Source organism: Thalassophryne amazonica, chromosome 21, assembly GCF_902500255.1.
Source record: "Thalassophryne amazonica chromosome 21, fThaAma1.1, whole genome shotgun sequence".
Classification (NCBI taxonomy): Eukaryota; Metazoa; Chordata; class Actinopteri; order Batrachoidiformes; family Batrachoididae; genus Thalassophryne; species Thalassophryne amazonica.
The window spans coordinates 31168292-31183268 of NC_047123.1; the positions used below are offsets into that span (position 1 = coordinate 31168292).

Consider the following 14977-nt stretch of genomic DNA (forward strand, 5'->3'; position numbering starts at 1 on the left):
ATACCAGTACACCAGCACTGCACTTGACCACGCCCTGTTTTAAGACCAACATGCCCATGGGCACCCAGATGAGTGGGTTTGGCAGCTGTGACCTTGGTGGTACATTGCGCCAGGTGTACTCTCAGGCCATTGGTGCTTTTGTCTCTAACTACTCTTGCTACATTGATAAACCTGACCAATACTTTCTTCCTGTCTTTCCCCTTGCAGGCTTGCCACTGTTGTTCCCTCTTGAGAGGAAGAGGAAGGGATGTCACGTCAGCATCATCGCTTTGAGAGGGACTATCGCGGGCCCTGGGAGCGCAGAGACATCCGTCCTTCTGGCCTTAACAATGGAGGAGCCAATCATAGCTGTGCCTCTGCCGCCACCAATGGCAACAACCGTCCGGGGCTCCTTCCCCTGCCCGTCATTCCATCTCTTCTTCCCACCCCGGTTACCGTTGCTGTGACGACATCGAGCAGCGACATAGTGACCAAGCGAGGTATCACGGTAGCTGGATCGGTCACTCCAGTAACAGCCAAGGTAAGAGTCTGATCTGTTTGGAAATCCGTGTCCTCTGTTGAGTTTCTTAGTTTTACTCTTTGTTGCTTCTTGCGTCAACCCCCCCTTCGATTTCTGAAAACTGCCCAACTGGGTGTAATCTCTAACTTTGAGGGCTTGCAGCATCCTTCACTGTCTCTCACCGTCTTTCTTGTCTCCTCGTTGCATTCATGGCTCAGCTGTCTTGGCTCTTCAGGCTTGCCTGAACTTTCTGCCTCCTGCACTCTGCAGTTCCGCTGCTCTCTCTCTCTCTCTCTCTCGCTCTCTCGCTCTCTCTCTCTCGCTCTCTCGCTCTTTTCCTTTCTGTTTAAAGCCTCTTTCTTGCCAAACTATTTTCCTTCCATCTTCATTTTCTCTGTCTGCCAAATGGAAGGCTTGTCCTGCCATTTCCTCCTTGGTAATTTTCTACTTTCATTATGCAAATGACTTTTCTGAAAGTAGCTCAGATCAGTAATGCTGTCAGATTTGTCAATTATAGGTGGCAATTTTCTAAGAAAAAAAAAACTAAACAAACAATAAGGACCTCATCGTTGCATAAGCACTAATTTAATATAATTTATTACAGTGCCTGTTTGCTCCATAATGCATAATATTTTTCTTTAGGCTGAGGATTTCTAGTTTAGTTCAGGAAAAAAAATCCTTAAAGATGTAGTCCCTTTTGATTTAGTTTTTTTTTTTTTTTTTTTTTTTTTACTATTGGACATAAAAAATTTCTTCAGCACACTATTATTTAGTTTTTCGGTATTCAGTTAAACTTTTCACAATCTTATGTCGCCGATATGGTTGAAATTTGCCTCGTCTGGAAATTTTGAGCCACATGGGGTTAAAATAGAGGAGAAACATACTTTCTGTTGCAATGTCATGGCTGTTGTTGTGGGGGGGGGGGGGGGGTCTGACTCTCAAATGGCATGCTGGGAAATTGTTGTTTAAGGGTCAAACGATAATACAACACTATATATGCTAGAGTTGCATCACAGAGCTGAAGAAATGCAGTAGACCTTCAGTTACGACTCAAATTCCCTCTAAAATGACGTAATATGGATAAATTTCACAGAGGTTTTGCTGGATATCTGCTGGACAGGTGAGACAACACATGTCCACTGTGTCAGCTGTCAATAATAACGTTAGTTGCAGTTACAGTTTTGGTTTGCCATAATGAAATTAATATTTTCTCACAGCTATTGTAGACTCAGTATAAGTATTTTTCCTAGTTGTAAATTGAAAAATCATCTTCAAGATCTCACAGAGAGAACTCAAAATATTTGGCAAGGAATCCCCCCAAATAACTATTAGCTGTAATTTTGCAAACAAATATAAAGGTAAATTTTGCAATCAAAAGGGACTACAGCTTTAAATTTGACATAGCAAAGGTACCAGTGGCAGTGACACAACTTTACAGTATAAACAAATGGGCTAGAAACCAACTTAATATCACTTTAAGATATGGTGTGGATACTGCTGATCAAACGTTTGTCCCTTCCAGCATCCCATACAGAGATCTGTGCTGTGGTCCCTTTGTGTGAAAGGTTATGTTGACAAAGCAGAGGATTCTGAGATGGCATTTACAACAATTGGACAAATTCAATCACTAAGCTACCATTATGTTTAAGCAATCATCCATGCGGTTTATAGGATCTGTCAAAGGCACAAGCCAAGATTGACTGTTAATGTGTTTAAGACAGTCTTTTTGAGCTCACTATATTCTCTCACGACACTCTCACACTATTTTTTTTCTTGGCTGCTTGAGAGTTGTTTGATTCTGTAGCATTTATCACCATAAGGTTAACATTTGCATCATAACTTCTCAGTTGGTGGTTAACTTATGACTTTTGAGCCATGGTTCTTTGTAGGTTAATCACTGTGTTTCTCAGTCATGCAGGACTCTAAGCTAGTTAGAGATGTAGTGCATTTCATTCCTGGAGGGCATACTCATTTTACAGATATTTTACACCTTTAACTCTTGAGGATATATATGACGTGTAAATGTCTCAACCCTGAATACAAGACGGCAAAGTTAAAAAAAAACAAAAACAAAACAAAAACACTGTCTTATATTCAGAACAATATGGTATTACAGGATACCATTGGGGTTTGTGGGTTTTTTTGCAACACTGCTGGAGATATACACTCTTGTAATCACATTGATAACCATGGAACTGTTTGTATATATGTATTTTCACAAGATATCTTAAAAACGCCTGATCTGACCTTGATTGAATTTGGCAGGTATGTTGGGGATATTGATGGGGAGATGGGATTCAATTTTGCACAAGATTGATCATCTGTCAGGTCAAGTTTCCATCCCCATGCTAATATATAAGAAAATGGCACATTTTCTGAAAATGAGTTCAGATATTTTATTCTTGATGAATGTTTAATAGTCAACATAACATTTTCTCAACATGTCTCATACTTTAAAGTGAGAATGTGAGGACTTTTTATGTTTTTTGTTGCTGCTGCTGTTGTTGTTGTCACACTGGCTGTCCTCTATATTGAGCCTGAATTGATGTACAAAAGTGAGCAAACCCTGACCCCCACTTGTGTTGCTTGCACACACATCTGCTACTGTCCGTGCACCTGTGTGCATGAACTAAAACAGAACATTTGGTGTGTTTTTTGCTAAAATGCAGCAAACACTCCTGATTGGGGGGTTGTAGTTGGTCTCATTCTATACTACTGAATGGTGTTCTAGTCAATCTGGTACAGTGTGTATTCGCCACCCTGTTGCTCAGGGATTTGGTTCGCTTTCAAGCTGCCAGCAGCGTGTGAAATTGGGGACCTTCACCAAGAAGAGTTGGTTCTCCTTTCCGTTGCTTCCATGGATACCATTTATTTCTTTCAACACTCCTCCTCACACTCTGATTATTTGGTTCGAATTAAACTTCACCAAATCCATCTGGCCTTTTTCCCCCCACTGTTATTTTTGATCCCTTACTTTGGTCGTGGCCAGCTCGCAGGGTGCAGAGTAAAACACGGCGCTAGTATTTTAGCGCCGTGTTGGATACGTTGCTGAATGCACTGACCACAGACACGGTAAATCTGCTGTGGCACCGTGTCGGTGCATTCTTTCATGTGGCTGAATAATTCCATACGTCCCTTTGAAATCCAACCATTGCCGTGGTCTTCATTCAGCGGTTGCCAGAGCAATTAGAGGCATTGCGTCGTAGGTGCACGTTTGTTAAAAACGTGCTGCACAGATTATTCCAAAGATAAATGTGTAGTTTTTATTAAAACCTTTATCCAGGTTTTTGCTGTACTTTGTTTCACGTTTGATGTTCTTCTATAAGGGATTAGAGATCGGCAGTGTTTAAGTTATTCAGGGAAACACCCGGAGTTTGGGCTTTAATTGCGGCGTCCAAGTTAGCGGGGGCCACAAGAGACAGCCAAAATCAGAGGCGCGCCGCATTCTCTCCTAGCTGTGTTATCCATCTCTCCGCATCTGTCATCTTCGATCAAAGCCGTTGGGGGTCACAAGAGATTGATGGCCGGACGCGGCGCTCTGTCTCTCCATGGCCCCCATGTCTCTGCTCTGTCCATGGCTCGACTAAAAAGCTGACAGGCTGTTATTGATCTTCGCCATTCAGAGACTCTCTTTTCATAAACCCGGCAGGACAAGTGAGGGCAGAACCCAGCGGCTCCACGTGTAGGTGGGTGTGTGCGTGCACGCCAGCTCGAAATGAAACCTCACCAGGTACGCATGAATTAGCGATGATTTTCTTCATGCAAAACAGGGGACAGACAGGTGTGTTGCCGTTGATTTCGGAATTTCCATTTATCATGCACTTTGGGTACAGAGTGTCTAATGGTTTGACATGCACGGCGGGTTTGCATGTGCTTCTGTAGGTGTGTGTGCACATACTTTTGTGGCTGCAAGACAAATGGTGAGAGTTAAAAAGGACCATTTGCTGGCGTTGTCCATCCTGATGTGGGGTTAACCACATGGAACAGTGGACTTTTTTTGTAATTTTGTTACTTTTTGTTAACGCCCACTGATTAATATGTTTATGAACATCAGCGCTGAGATTGTTTCTTCACTAATCATTATGCATTGATCGGTGGCACAAATGAATAACTGTTAATGCGAGGTCATTAATTGTTACAGTTGGGAGGAAATGGCCAAATCATTTATTTTGTGTGATATGAGCGAGTTAACCAATTATGTGCATTGGTTTTCCCAACTTTGTCCTCTCCTATTAATAGTTAAAGGGACTATAGATGACATTTTAAATATTAATAGAGCCATCAACAACTATTTTTATATGATGATTACGTGGTGATGGATTTCTGTCCAGGCTGGGGAGCTTCAGGAACGCAGTGCATTGCATCTGCATGTGGCCCCTGTGAGTGGAGATGTGCACAGTCTGTGTTGGAGCACTGGAACCCCAGAACTTGCTTGTAGGATGTGGGAATTAGAGCAACATTTGGGTTGGGGTTGGACTCTAGTCTTAGCCTCTGGGTTGTTATTTTAAGCTGGACCATATATGTTGCACAGCTGCAGTATTTGTATTACTGCACATTCTGACAATTCTGTGTTGTTTTGTTAGAATGGCTAAAGCAGATGTTCACCCCACTGACTCTGGTCTGCTTGAGCTTTGTTCTTATTTTCAAAATAAAATAAAATAAAAACATCAACCCACAAGGGAATTTCTACTTACCACCATCACCAGTGTGCTTGCTTGTGGGTTGGGTAAAGTTTAAACATTGCTTGTGTGTAAGCACCTTGGGGCAACTTTGGTTGTGATTTTGCACTGTATAAATAATTTGAATTGAATTGGCTTAATGGTGCCCTGTTCAGAAAACGAAGCAACACTCCCTCTGTGTGGGTTGTAATCTGAGTTTTTCTATTTCTTCCTTCTTTTTTTTTTTTTTTACCCAGAAGCACATGCAGGTTTCATGCATGCAAGTCTCACTTTTTGAAACCATTGCCCCTCCCCACATTTATAAAGAAGACTGCCCATGTAGCACTGTGCGTGCAAGATATTAGAAAGCAGCAACTTTCCAAAAATGCCTTCTTCTAAGAAACCATGCTCAGGTGAGGAAAATTGCATGCCAGGTTGTGCCACACCTACACTGAGCTCCAAGGGCTATACACGAGCCAACTGAGCTCCACCAAGTTTTGGACGTGTTCAAAACTAGAAGCAGTTTAAACGACTTTCCCCCATTTGTGCAGATCAGCAGGTCATTAACCCAGCACCAATCTTCACCAGGTGTGAGATCTGCTTTGCACAACGAGTGTTTACTGCATCACCCATCTCAATCATTTCAATCAAAGGTTGAAATTTCTGCATTTCTTGTGTCCAGATTATTTTTGGATCTTCTCGTGTTGAACAGCAAAGTATACTAAATAAATAAATAAACATTCTCCCAGCAGTGACAGCACAAATCAATAGACTTCATCTTGAAATGAAATCACATATTGCTTCTGGCCTCTTATTGATTTCAGCCAGGTCAGCTTGGCAACGGATTGCAGCAGGCGCCGTACTGTGGCCAGCACAACATGGCATCCAGAGAACAGTGGGAGTCCTGGTCTTCCTCTGAAACAATCAAATGGAAAGAAAACTCACAAAAAGCATTCCTCTCAAGTTTTTATTTATTTATCTCACAGCCATTTCCAGGCTCTTTTTTTCAAAGTCTTTCCTTCCTGTGAGAAGCATGTTCAGGGGATGAGAGGAGCAGGGAAACCGTGCAGGAAAAAAAACATCTTCTGGAGGGCTTTAAAACATTTTTTGTAAAGTAAACTGCAAATATGTCTGCTAATTACAGAGTGATATGACGGCGCCTGGCCTGTGTTGTGCTTTAGATTCATGCCAGGCTTTTAAATCATCATCAAGAAGACTACATGTGAGCATCGCACTTGTGTCAGGAAGCCGAGTGATGAAAAGGCTGGAAGATTTTTATTTTTTGGAATCGCTGCATGTTTCCTGAAGCTGGGGCTAAAGGTGGAAAAAGGGGCTTTTGAAAAGTGGGAGAACCTTGTGATGAATTTGCTGTGAAATGTACTGAATATGAGATGATTAAAGTTCTAGAAGACGCACACCAGGGGAGCTGGGTGATGTCGGCAAAAAGGAGGCAGCAGGAAGGGAGTTGCAGGTGGCAGGTGAGAATTCGGTTCAGCAAGAAAACACATTTGTTCTTGCGATGAGATTTAACTTTATGTTCCTAAAGCAGGCTGATTCACCATGCATTTTGGAGGAAGCGGAGCACGAAATACATTAGTTCACGGCTTAAAAAGACACAGATCCTTCTTTTTTTAAAATTAATATTGGTCAGAAACGGTTGCATCCAGTTTGAGTCAGTCATTTAAAAAATGCCTGACATTTAAAATACTGATTTTTCTCGACAGGACATCAGTAAATTATGTAATTTTGTCTCTTAAAGGTGATATAATGAAATTTTAAACATTAACAGCAACTGTCTGTATAGTAACTTAATGCTTCATAGCTTTCTGTGGGGAGAATCGAGCAACACTCCCTCTGTGCGTGTTGTAAGTGGAGCTTTTCTCTTCCTTGTTTTCATTGCTGGATTGGCTGTGCATGCATACTGTATTATAATACAGAATATACGAGGGCTGTCTGCATGTCTGACGTAAAAACATATGAATGAAATCCATATAGTTTTTGAAAAAAATAAAAAGGACCATTACTTTGACAGCCCTCGTATAATCAAATAAAAGGAATTACGACTACCACAGTGCTACTATATTAGTGAACAAGACGAGATCCAAGAACTACCGCTTGAACTGTATTTTGAAGACACCTGATTTCCTTCATATCCCATCAGCATACCAGGCTGGCTGCAGGATGGTTCATGGGCATTGGGGGGGGGGTGTCAGGTAGGTACTCCTCACCTACCTAACTATGAAAGAAAAAAACAAGGATAAAATTAGACAGAAACCAGAGATGTCAACTCAGTTTTGTTGCAATTTCATGTACTCGTGAGCATTCCTGTGTGTAAAAGTCATGTGCAAAAAGTCCAGCATAAAATCTCCTCACTTGACTTTTGGCAAGGTTTTTGGTGCATTGGTGAATGTACTGGATCTTGCCAGTACTGGATTATAGTGATGTTGTGTATATGTGTGCTTCAACCACTTGTCTACAGTCCTTGACTCCAGTGTACCATTGCGTCCTGAGATTCATCATTGGTTGTAGACACCTCACCCACCACTGTGAGTTGTATGCTAATGCTGGCATGCCTTCTTTGAATGTAAGGCGATATACACACTGGATGGCTCTGGTTTATCCAGTTTACTTTGGAGATCTGAAAACCATTATGCTTTGCACTCGAATGACGTGTTGTGTTCTTGTATACCTCGAGTTCGCACCGAAATGGGAAAGAAAACATTTAGTTTTTAATGCTCCCCCTTCCTGAACTGAATTGAAACTGTCTGGGTTGATTTCTCTGAACATTTTCCAAGACCACAAATGGAAATCTTTTGTGCAGTGCCTGTGTTTTTAAATTTTAAACCATTTTACCTTATATATTGTTACAATGACCAAACTGATTGTTTTATCTGTAAATTGCTTGTATTTTATTCATTTTAACATTCTCTTGATGTTATTAACTTGTTTCTTATGATGTGTGCTCCTGCCTTTCTTGGCCAGGTCACCCTTGCAAAAAAGCTTTCGATCTCAGTGGGCTTTTATCTGGTTAAATAAAGGTTAATGAAATAATTAAATTAGTAACTACCGACAGTACTTGAATCTGGGGCTTTCCTAGGACATTTTTATATTTTCTGTGAAGCAGGAATGTAAACAGTCTTCACACACAGCTGCCTGGATTTTATTTATTTATTCCCATTGTACGTGTGCCATTTGCATCCACGGGGAAAATGTGACACAATTCAGATGGTTTGTTAAATTCCTAGAAGCAGACAAAACTGATTGATGAGGAACGCCCCGTTCCAGTACCGTCGTAGCTTTCATTTTATTACCCACACACCCGTCGTGTCAAAGCTGAAACAGTTTTCTCTCTTCTCGGAGTCGGCCTCTTTAGCTGACTTTGAATGTCTGAACATTTGTTCGGTTTTAAGTATGAAAAGCCAGAGGTCTGCTGTACGTTTTGTTCCTTTGAAGTATTCGGGGCCTTGAATTTTCAGGAAATTTCAGCAGCAGCAAAAAAAAAAAAAAAAAAAAAAAGCAGCTTGACGGAGCTGAGCAGAAGCTTTCAGCTCCATCGTTCTTATCAATCCAGCTGAAGCGTCAGTTTGGATAAAGACGACCCTCCCAGGGTAGGCAAAAGTTGGAAAAGGCGCTTTTAAATGCCACTTCCTGTTAACTGCTGCTTTGGGGTTTTCTTCTCTGGGAAAACGGGAATGCTAATTCCTGGCACCACGTTTGCTGTTCTCAAGGAACACATTCATACCTCGCCTTTTAACGCCAAACGCACTCAACTGACTTTAATTTGAAATGAAACGTCATAATTTTCCTCGTCTTCTACATTAAAATTTTCCCACAAACCTGTTTGTCAGCAAACAAATCGGCGGAACGCACTTAAAAACAGTGATGTTTAATGGAACAAAGTGGGCATTAAGCTGAAATTTTTCCTTAACTTGATTTTATGGAAGCTTGTGATTGTTTGTTCGGAGCAATAGCAGGAAGATTCTGGATGCCTCCGCACCATGTGGACAGAATTTAAACTTTCCACAAGGAGGCGGCCCAGGCGGCACTGTGGTGATTGCTAATCTAGGACAGACAGACGCCAACAGGCAGTGACGAGAGTGGCAAACTGGCAGAGCCATCGTGCTGCAAAAAGGGAACCGTCAGACTCGGCTACATTATCTGCATTTGAAATTGGGACAGTTTGGGGGAAAATGGCAGTCAGAAGTGACAACAGACTTATCAGAAATCTCACACCCTCATTTGAGTCGCATCTTTTATTGTCACCAGAAAAATATTGACAGCAGTGTTCTTCAGTAGAGAGAAAAGTCTTATCTGTGTAAAATGAAAAAATGGAGTTATTGGCAGTTGTGGAGCTTGAACAATGCGGCGTGTCTGGGAAGCGGTCTTATCTTTGTTTTGTTGAGTTTCATACCGACAGCTTGATCCACAGGTGTCTCCATCTTCTGAAATGTCCTCCTACATCTGGGGAGGATCCCAGATGAGTTTCTGTACCAGCGACGGAGCGGCGCATTTATTCACCAGACTGTCTGCCCTGCAGCCCGGCCAAGTCCTCGTTCTCCACACGTCTGCTTTGGATAAATGCTTTTCATCCTGATTTTTTTTAATCCTGTTGGAGAAGCCAGAGGCAGAAATGGGTTATTGTTCTGAAAATCATGATTATCCCAAAATAGGAGACCTTTCCGGGTCCCGGCATTGCTTTGTGATGCGTGCACAACGCTGGCGGGAAAACAGAATATGGTCCAGCTGGGGCTTGCTCTCTCACTGCATTTCCTGCTGTGCCGCCTGGTGGTGGTGGTGGTGGTGGGGGGGTGTCTTATGAGCCTGGCTCCAAACTGACGGCCCGATGGCTCAATCTAATAAGCAGTCGTACGATATCTGATTCAGATCCCTCTGGAAAGTCGAGATGCAAACACCCAGACTTATTTGTGTTGCAGTGACTGTGCAGTGTCGAAAGGAATGGCGAGGGAGCAGTCATGCAATACTGCACATGTGCTCCATCAACAGTACTTATAGATCATTGTGTCGCCCGATTTGGACTCAGCAGGGAGTAGCAATGGAAATGACACTTATAAGTTCCAAAATAAAAAAAAAACAAGGCAACTTGTTTGAGACGCACCAGTAAGTATTTGTACCAACAGACAATTCTGAAACTTGCTGTCACATTCCAACATTCCACACATATCATAGCAGCAACCCCGTGGAGGTTGTGCTTAGTTATAATGGGGTTCTAAGCCCACCTTCCAAGTTTGGTTTTGAAACATCAAAATGTTACTGAGCTATGACCTCACTTCCTGTTTTGTAGATCTGTGGCTGTAAAGGATGAGCAAGTAAAAAAAAAAAAAAAAAAGTTGCCATACAGATAGAATTATCATCCTTGCTCTGATCAACTGTTCCAATTTTTGTGAAGATTGGACAAAATTTGGGTACTGTGTATTTTTTTTTTTAAGTTCCCATAACATTCTGTATAGTAGAACATCTGATTATGGCACAAGCACCACTGAACTTTGCTCGATCCAAGGAATCCAACGATATCTGATTGTTGAAAACTGGGCGTACCGTTCAAAAATTACAACACATCTCCAAATATTACCTGTTGGTGGCGCTGCAGACATGAAACTTTGTGAGAAACTGTTACACTGGCGGCAACAAGGTGGATCAGTGGTTAGTACTGTTGCCTCACAGCAAGAAGGACGTGGGTTTGATTCCCACCTGTGGCCTTTCTGTGTGGAGTTTTGCATGGTCTTCTTGTGGTTGCGTGGGTTCCCTCCAGGTGCTCCGGCTTCCTCCCACATCCAAAGACATGCAGGCAGAGTGAACTGGAAACTTTAAATTGTCTGTAGGTGTGCGTGCATGTCTGAATGTGTTTTTGTCGATATGTGGTTCTGCGATAGACTGGCGTCCTGTCCAGGGTGTACGCCACCTCACACCCTGTGACCACTGTGATGGGCAAAGGATGGTGAGAACAGTCATAGTCTCTGTGCATCGTTCAGCTATACAGTGCACTTTGCACATGCATGCTGTATGATGCTGTAATGGAGAGGAAGCCTTTTCTGCGTGCACGCCACAAACAGAGATGCTTGAGGAATGCTAAACCACATTTGGACAAACGAGCTTCATTTTGGAATAAGGTGCTGTGGACTGATGAAACTAAAATTGAGTTATTTGGACATAACAAGGGGCGGTATGCATGACTGAAAAAGAACACAGCATTCCAAGAAAAACACTTGCTACCTACAGTAAAATTTGGAGGTGGTTCCATCATGCTGTGTGGCCAGTGCAGGTACTGGGAATCTTGTTAAAGTTGAGGGTCACATGGATTCCAGTCAATATCAGCAGATTCTTGAGAACAATTTTCAAGAATCAGTGACTAAGTTGAAGCCAGGGCTGGATCTTTCAACAAGACAACGACCATATGAGCACTGCTCAAAATCTACTCAGGCATTCATGCAGAGGAACAAGTACAATGTTCTGGAATGGCCATCTCAGTCCCCAGACCTGAATATTATTGAAAATCTGTGGTGTGATTTTTAAGTGGGCTGTCCATGCTTGGAAACCAACAAACTTGAGATGTTTTGTAAAGAAGAATGGTCCAAAATACCTTCAACCAGAATCCAGACTCTCATTGAAAGCTATAGGAAACATTTAGAGGCTGTTATTTCTGCAAAAGGAGGATCTACTGAATATTGATGTATTTTTTTTTCTGTTGGGGTGCCCAGATTTATGCGCCTGCCTAATTTTGTTTAAAGAATTATTGCACAATTTCTGTAAATCCTATAAACTTATTTCACTTCTCAAATATCACTGTGTTTGTCTGCTATATGATATATTTACCTGAAATTGCTGATCCAAACAACCACTTATTTATAAAGGAAAATCATGGAAATCATCAGGGGTGCCCAAACCTTTACATACAACTGTATGGATGGACACACGCACGCACTGACAGATGGAGCACAATTCTGTACCCTCCATCCCGGGCCTATGGGGGGTAATTGGGGGCATTTTCTGATACTATAGTTTAACTTGCCTCCACTCCTTTCTGACTGTTATCTCTGACTTCCGTTACTGTTTACTTCTTGGAGCCATCTCTCTTTGCACCCTCTACCCACTTCAAGCAAGTTCTTGTCTTTTGTTGAAGCACCGCTCCTCACTCCTGTGTCAGCGTGGCCTCCCTCTGAGCAAGCCGCTGTGAAATTGGATTGGTGATCCATTGGTGCCGAGCGGCAGAGATGTAATACGGGACAGTGGCGACCGTGTGCGCTGATGCTGGAGACAGCAGCTCCAGGACAACGAGGAATTGCGGAGAACTCTTAAAGTCCCTCTTTGAAGCCGGAATTGTTCTCAGGGAAATCTCATGACATCATAGAGAAGAAATGCACTGAACACACAAGGTGGTGGTCAGAGAAGAGTGCACGTGAAAGGTTGTCAGATTTGCTCAATTTGCGCCAGTGCCCAGGGGTCAGTGTTGATCCCTGGACAATTTGCGGTGGCTGTCATCTCTGATTTACCGTTACCGCTTATCTGTGACGCCACCATGCATGCCTCGCTTTCATTTCTTCATTACAGGGTTAGAGGCCCAGGTCAAAGGTGAAAGTAATGCTTCAACCATGACATTTCTATCATCAATCTCTGATCTTCTAGAGACTTGATATATGGCCAGAAGAGTAGCTTCAAGAAGAGATTATTTTACGTAGTCGCTGACTACAATCGCTGGTGTAGTCAAGTGGAAATAATGAATTCTAATGAAAAGTTGTCATTGCAGAAACACGGTCCCTCGGCACAAACGATCTTCATCCACCCATGCAGAATATTTCACACAGTACAATGCAAAACTCTAAAGACCCTGCTGTTTCTTTATGAATGCATTTTGTGATGTTTTTTTCTTCACTAGCAGGTTGGTAAAAGACCAAATTGAAAATGTACAAATGTTGATTTAAAAATAAAATGTTAGACTTTGTTAGAAATGATGAAGATGATCCTTTAAAACCGTCGGATGGTTCAGAGTCTAATTCTGTTTTAAACTCGAGGCTAGCCACCAAGTCTCTGCACTGCAAATTATAAACTGACATTGAGCCATTTATTATTAATGTGGCACCATTAATTCATTAAACTTTTGTTTTAAAAAGTTTTTACATTACTGTGGAACTTTAAACACTGTACTGCACAAAGTACTGTGAGAGTTAACTTGGTATTCTCTTCATAATACACTGATATACATGATAAAATATCAGTTAAAGTGGCTTGCATATTGAACCTTGAGCTGAGACTCAGATTTGATGCATTTTATTTATTTTTAAACTATGTTTCTGGGTGTTCATGGCTCCTGTCACATTTTTACGCACTGTGGACTAATTTTTCACTACACCTACAAGTCCTGCACCTCCGTGCAAGCAACGCATTTGTTTTCTGTGCCAGTATCATCTATCACATGACTGTTGGTCTCACCCGAGTAAGTCAGCGTATCGCTGTTGGAAGAACACAGAATTTATTTATTTTACATTCTATTTTTTAATACAGGATCTGAACATTGCAAATGACTTATTTTTTGTGGCATTATGAATGAGACATGCAGAATGAGGTGACTTTGAAGTATCACTGTTTTAAGATCAGATTTGGTTATTTTTCTCAACGGAATTGTTGACCGCGATTAATTCAAGGACTAGCGGGAATTTTTAAAGATTGACAGGCATTTTTTTTTTTAATTATTATTTCTGGTGTTGGTAGTGTGGAGCAGTGGGATAAGTTGGACTCCCAGTATGTAGACCTGAGTTTAAATCCCACCATCCTTCAGCTGCATTATCTCAGCCCACCCAGCTGTAAATGGTTACCAGCGATGGATTGGCTTCCGGTCCAGGGGGAGTTATAGACTCCGCTTCACGCTACAGAATCCGCGGATAAGCACCGGCACCAGTGTGCCTCTGGGTTTTTATAAGACTCACTGGCTATGATAAATGCAAATTTTGAAAAACCAACGCTGGCAACCCTGTTCAGTGATACTTTGGGTGTCTTTATGTCCAGCCCCCATGGAGGCGTTTTATCCCACACAAAAGTGATGCTGTGCCTGCAGAAGTGCATCTTTTTTCCCTTGGTGATTGTCATCTAAATTTTGTATTTTTTAACATAATGAAATAATAAATGAAACAATGTTTCAGTGTTTACCTTATGCCAGAAGTAGGTGTTCAGGTCTCCTCCTTTCTCTTTGTTCTTGGTAACAAGGTTTGCAACACCCTGTTTGAAGATCCCACTGTGTATTTCAGGTAGCGTTGGTTGCTTGTTGTACATATATTTGTTTTAATATGGCATTATGATGCAGAATACCACACACATATACGCATAGATTTCTCCCATAATTAGCCTTATATTTGTAGTTGAGCAATGCATCATGTGCTGTAGTCAACACGTCAAGTTGTGGAATTTTTAGCAGTCAGTTAACACCTTCTCTACCTGCAACCTGTTTCCTACTCATATATGGACATAGTCTGTGCTTTAATTTTAAAGACCTTTTCTTTCAACAGCGTTGCTGATGACAGCGTGCAACAGTTCTGTTTTGACTTAGAACGTAAGTGTTCAGGTTCGATTATTAAAAAAGACTTACTGGAGCTTTTTTCTCTTCATCCAAAGAGGAAAACTGGAGAAGATGCTCTGCTTTCTGGTTCAAGTCCGCCATGCATCCATCGATGTAATTGAGCACATCATCGAATGAGCATATCGCCTCGCCAACCCTTCAAGTGTTAAATGAACCCCCCGCTGAGCCGAGATGATTGTATGTCATTTGGTTTCCTCATCCGCCAGCCTCCGTGCACGCCCCGGTCTCTTTGTC

At 41.9% G+C, this 14977-nt stretch overlaps 1 protein-coding gene across 3 annotated transcripts in view; it reads left to right on the forward strand.

Moving 5' to 3' along the window:
- The window catches only part of LOC117503606 (kelch-like protein 29), a 301998-nt gene that overhangs the window by 108603 nt on the left and 178418 nt on the right, over positions 1-14977 (forward strand). For 2 of the 3 annotated variants that reach the window (XM_034162863.1, XM_034162865.1), the window contains one exon: positions 208-520. In XM_034162863.1, the coding sequence (XP_034018754.1) occupies positions 248-520 (273 nt within the window). In that variant the 5' untranslated portion in view covers positions 208-247. Of the gene's footprint in view, positions 1-206; positions 521-14977 lie in introns of all 3 variants that reach the window. The other variant, XM_034162864.1, reaches the window with a different exon arrangement.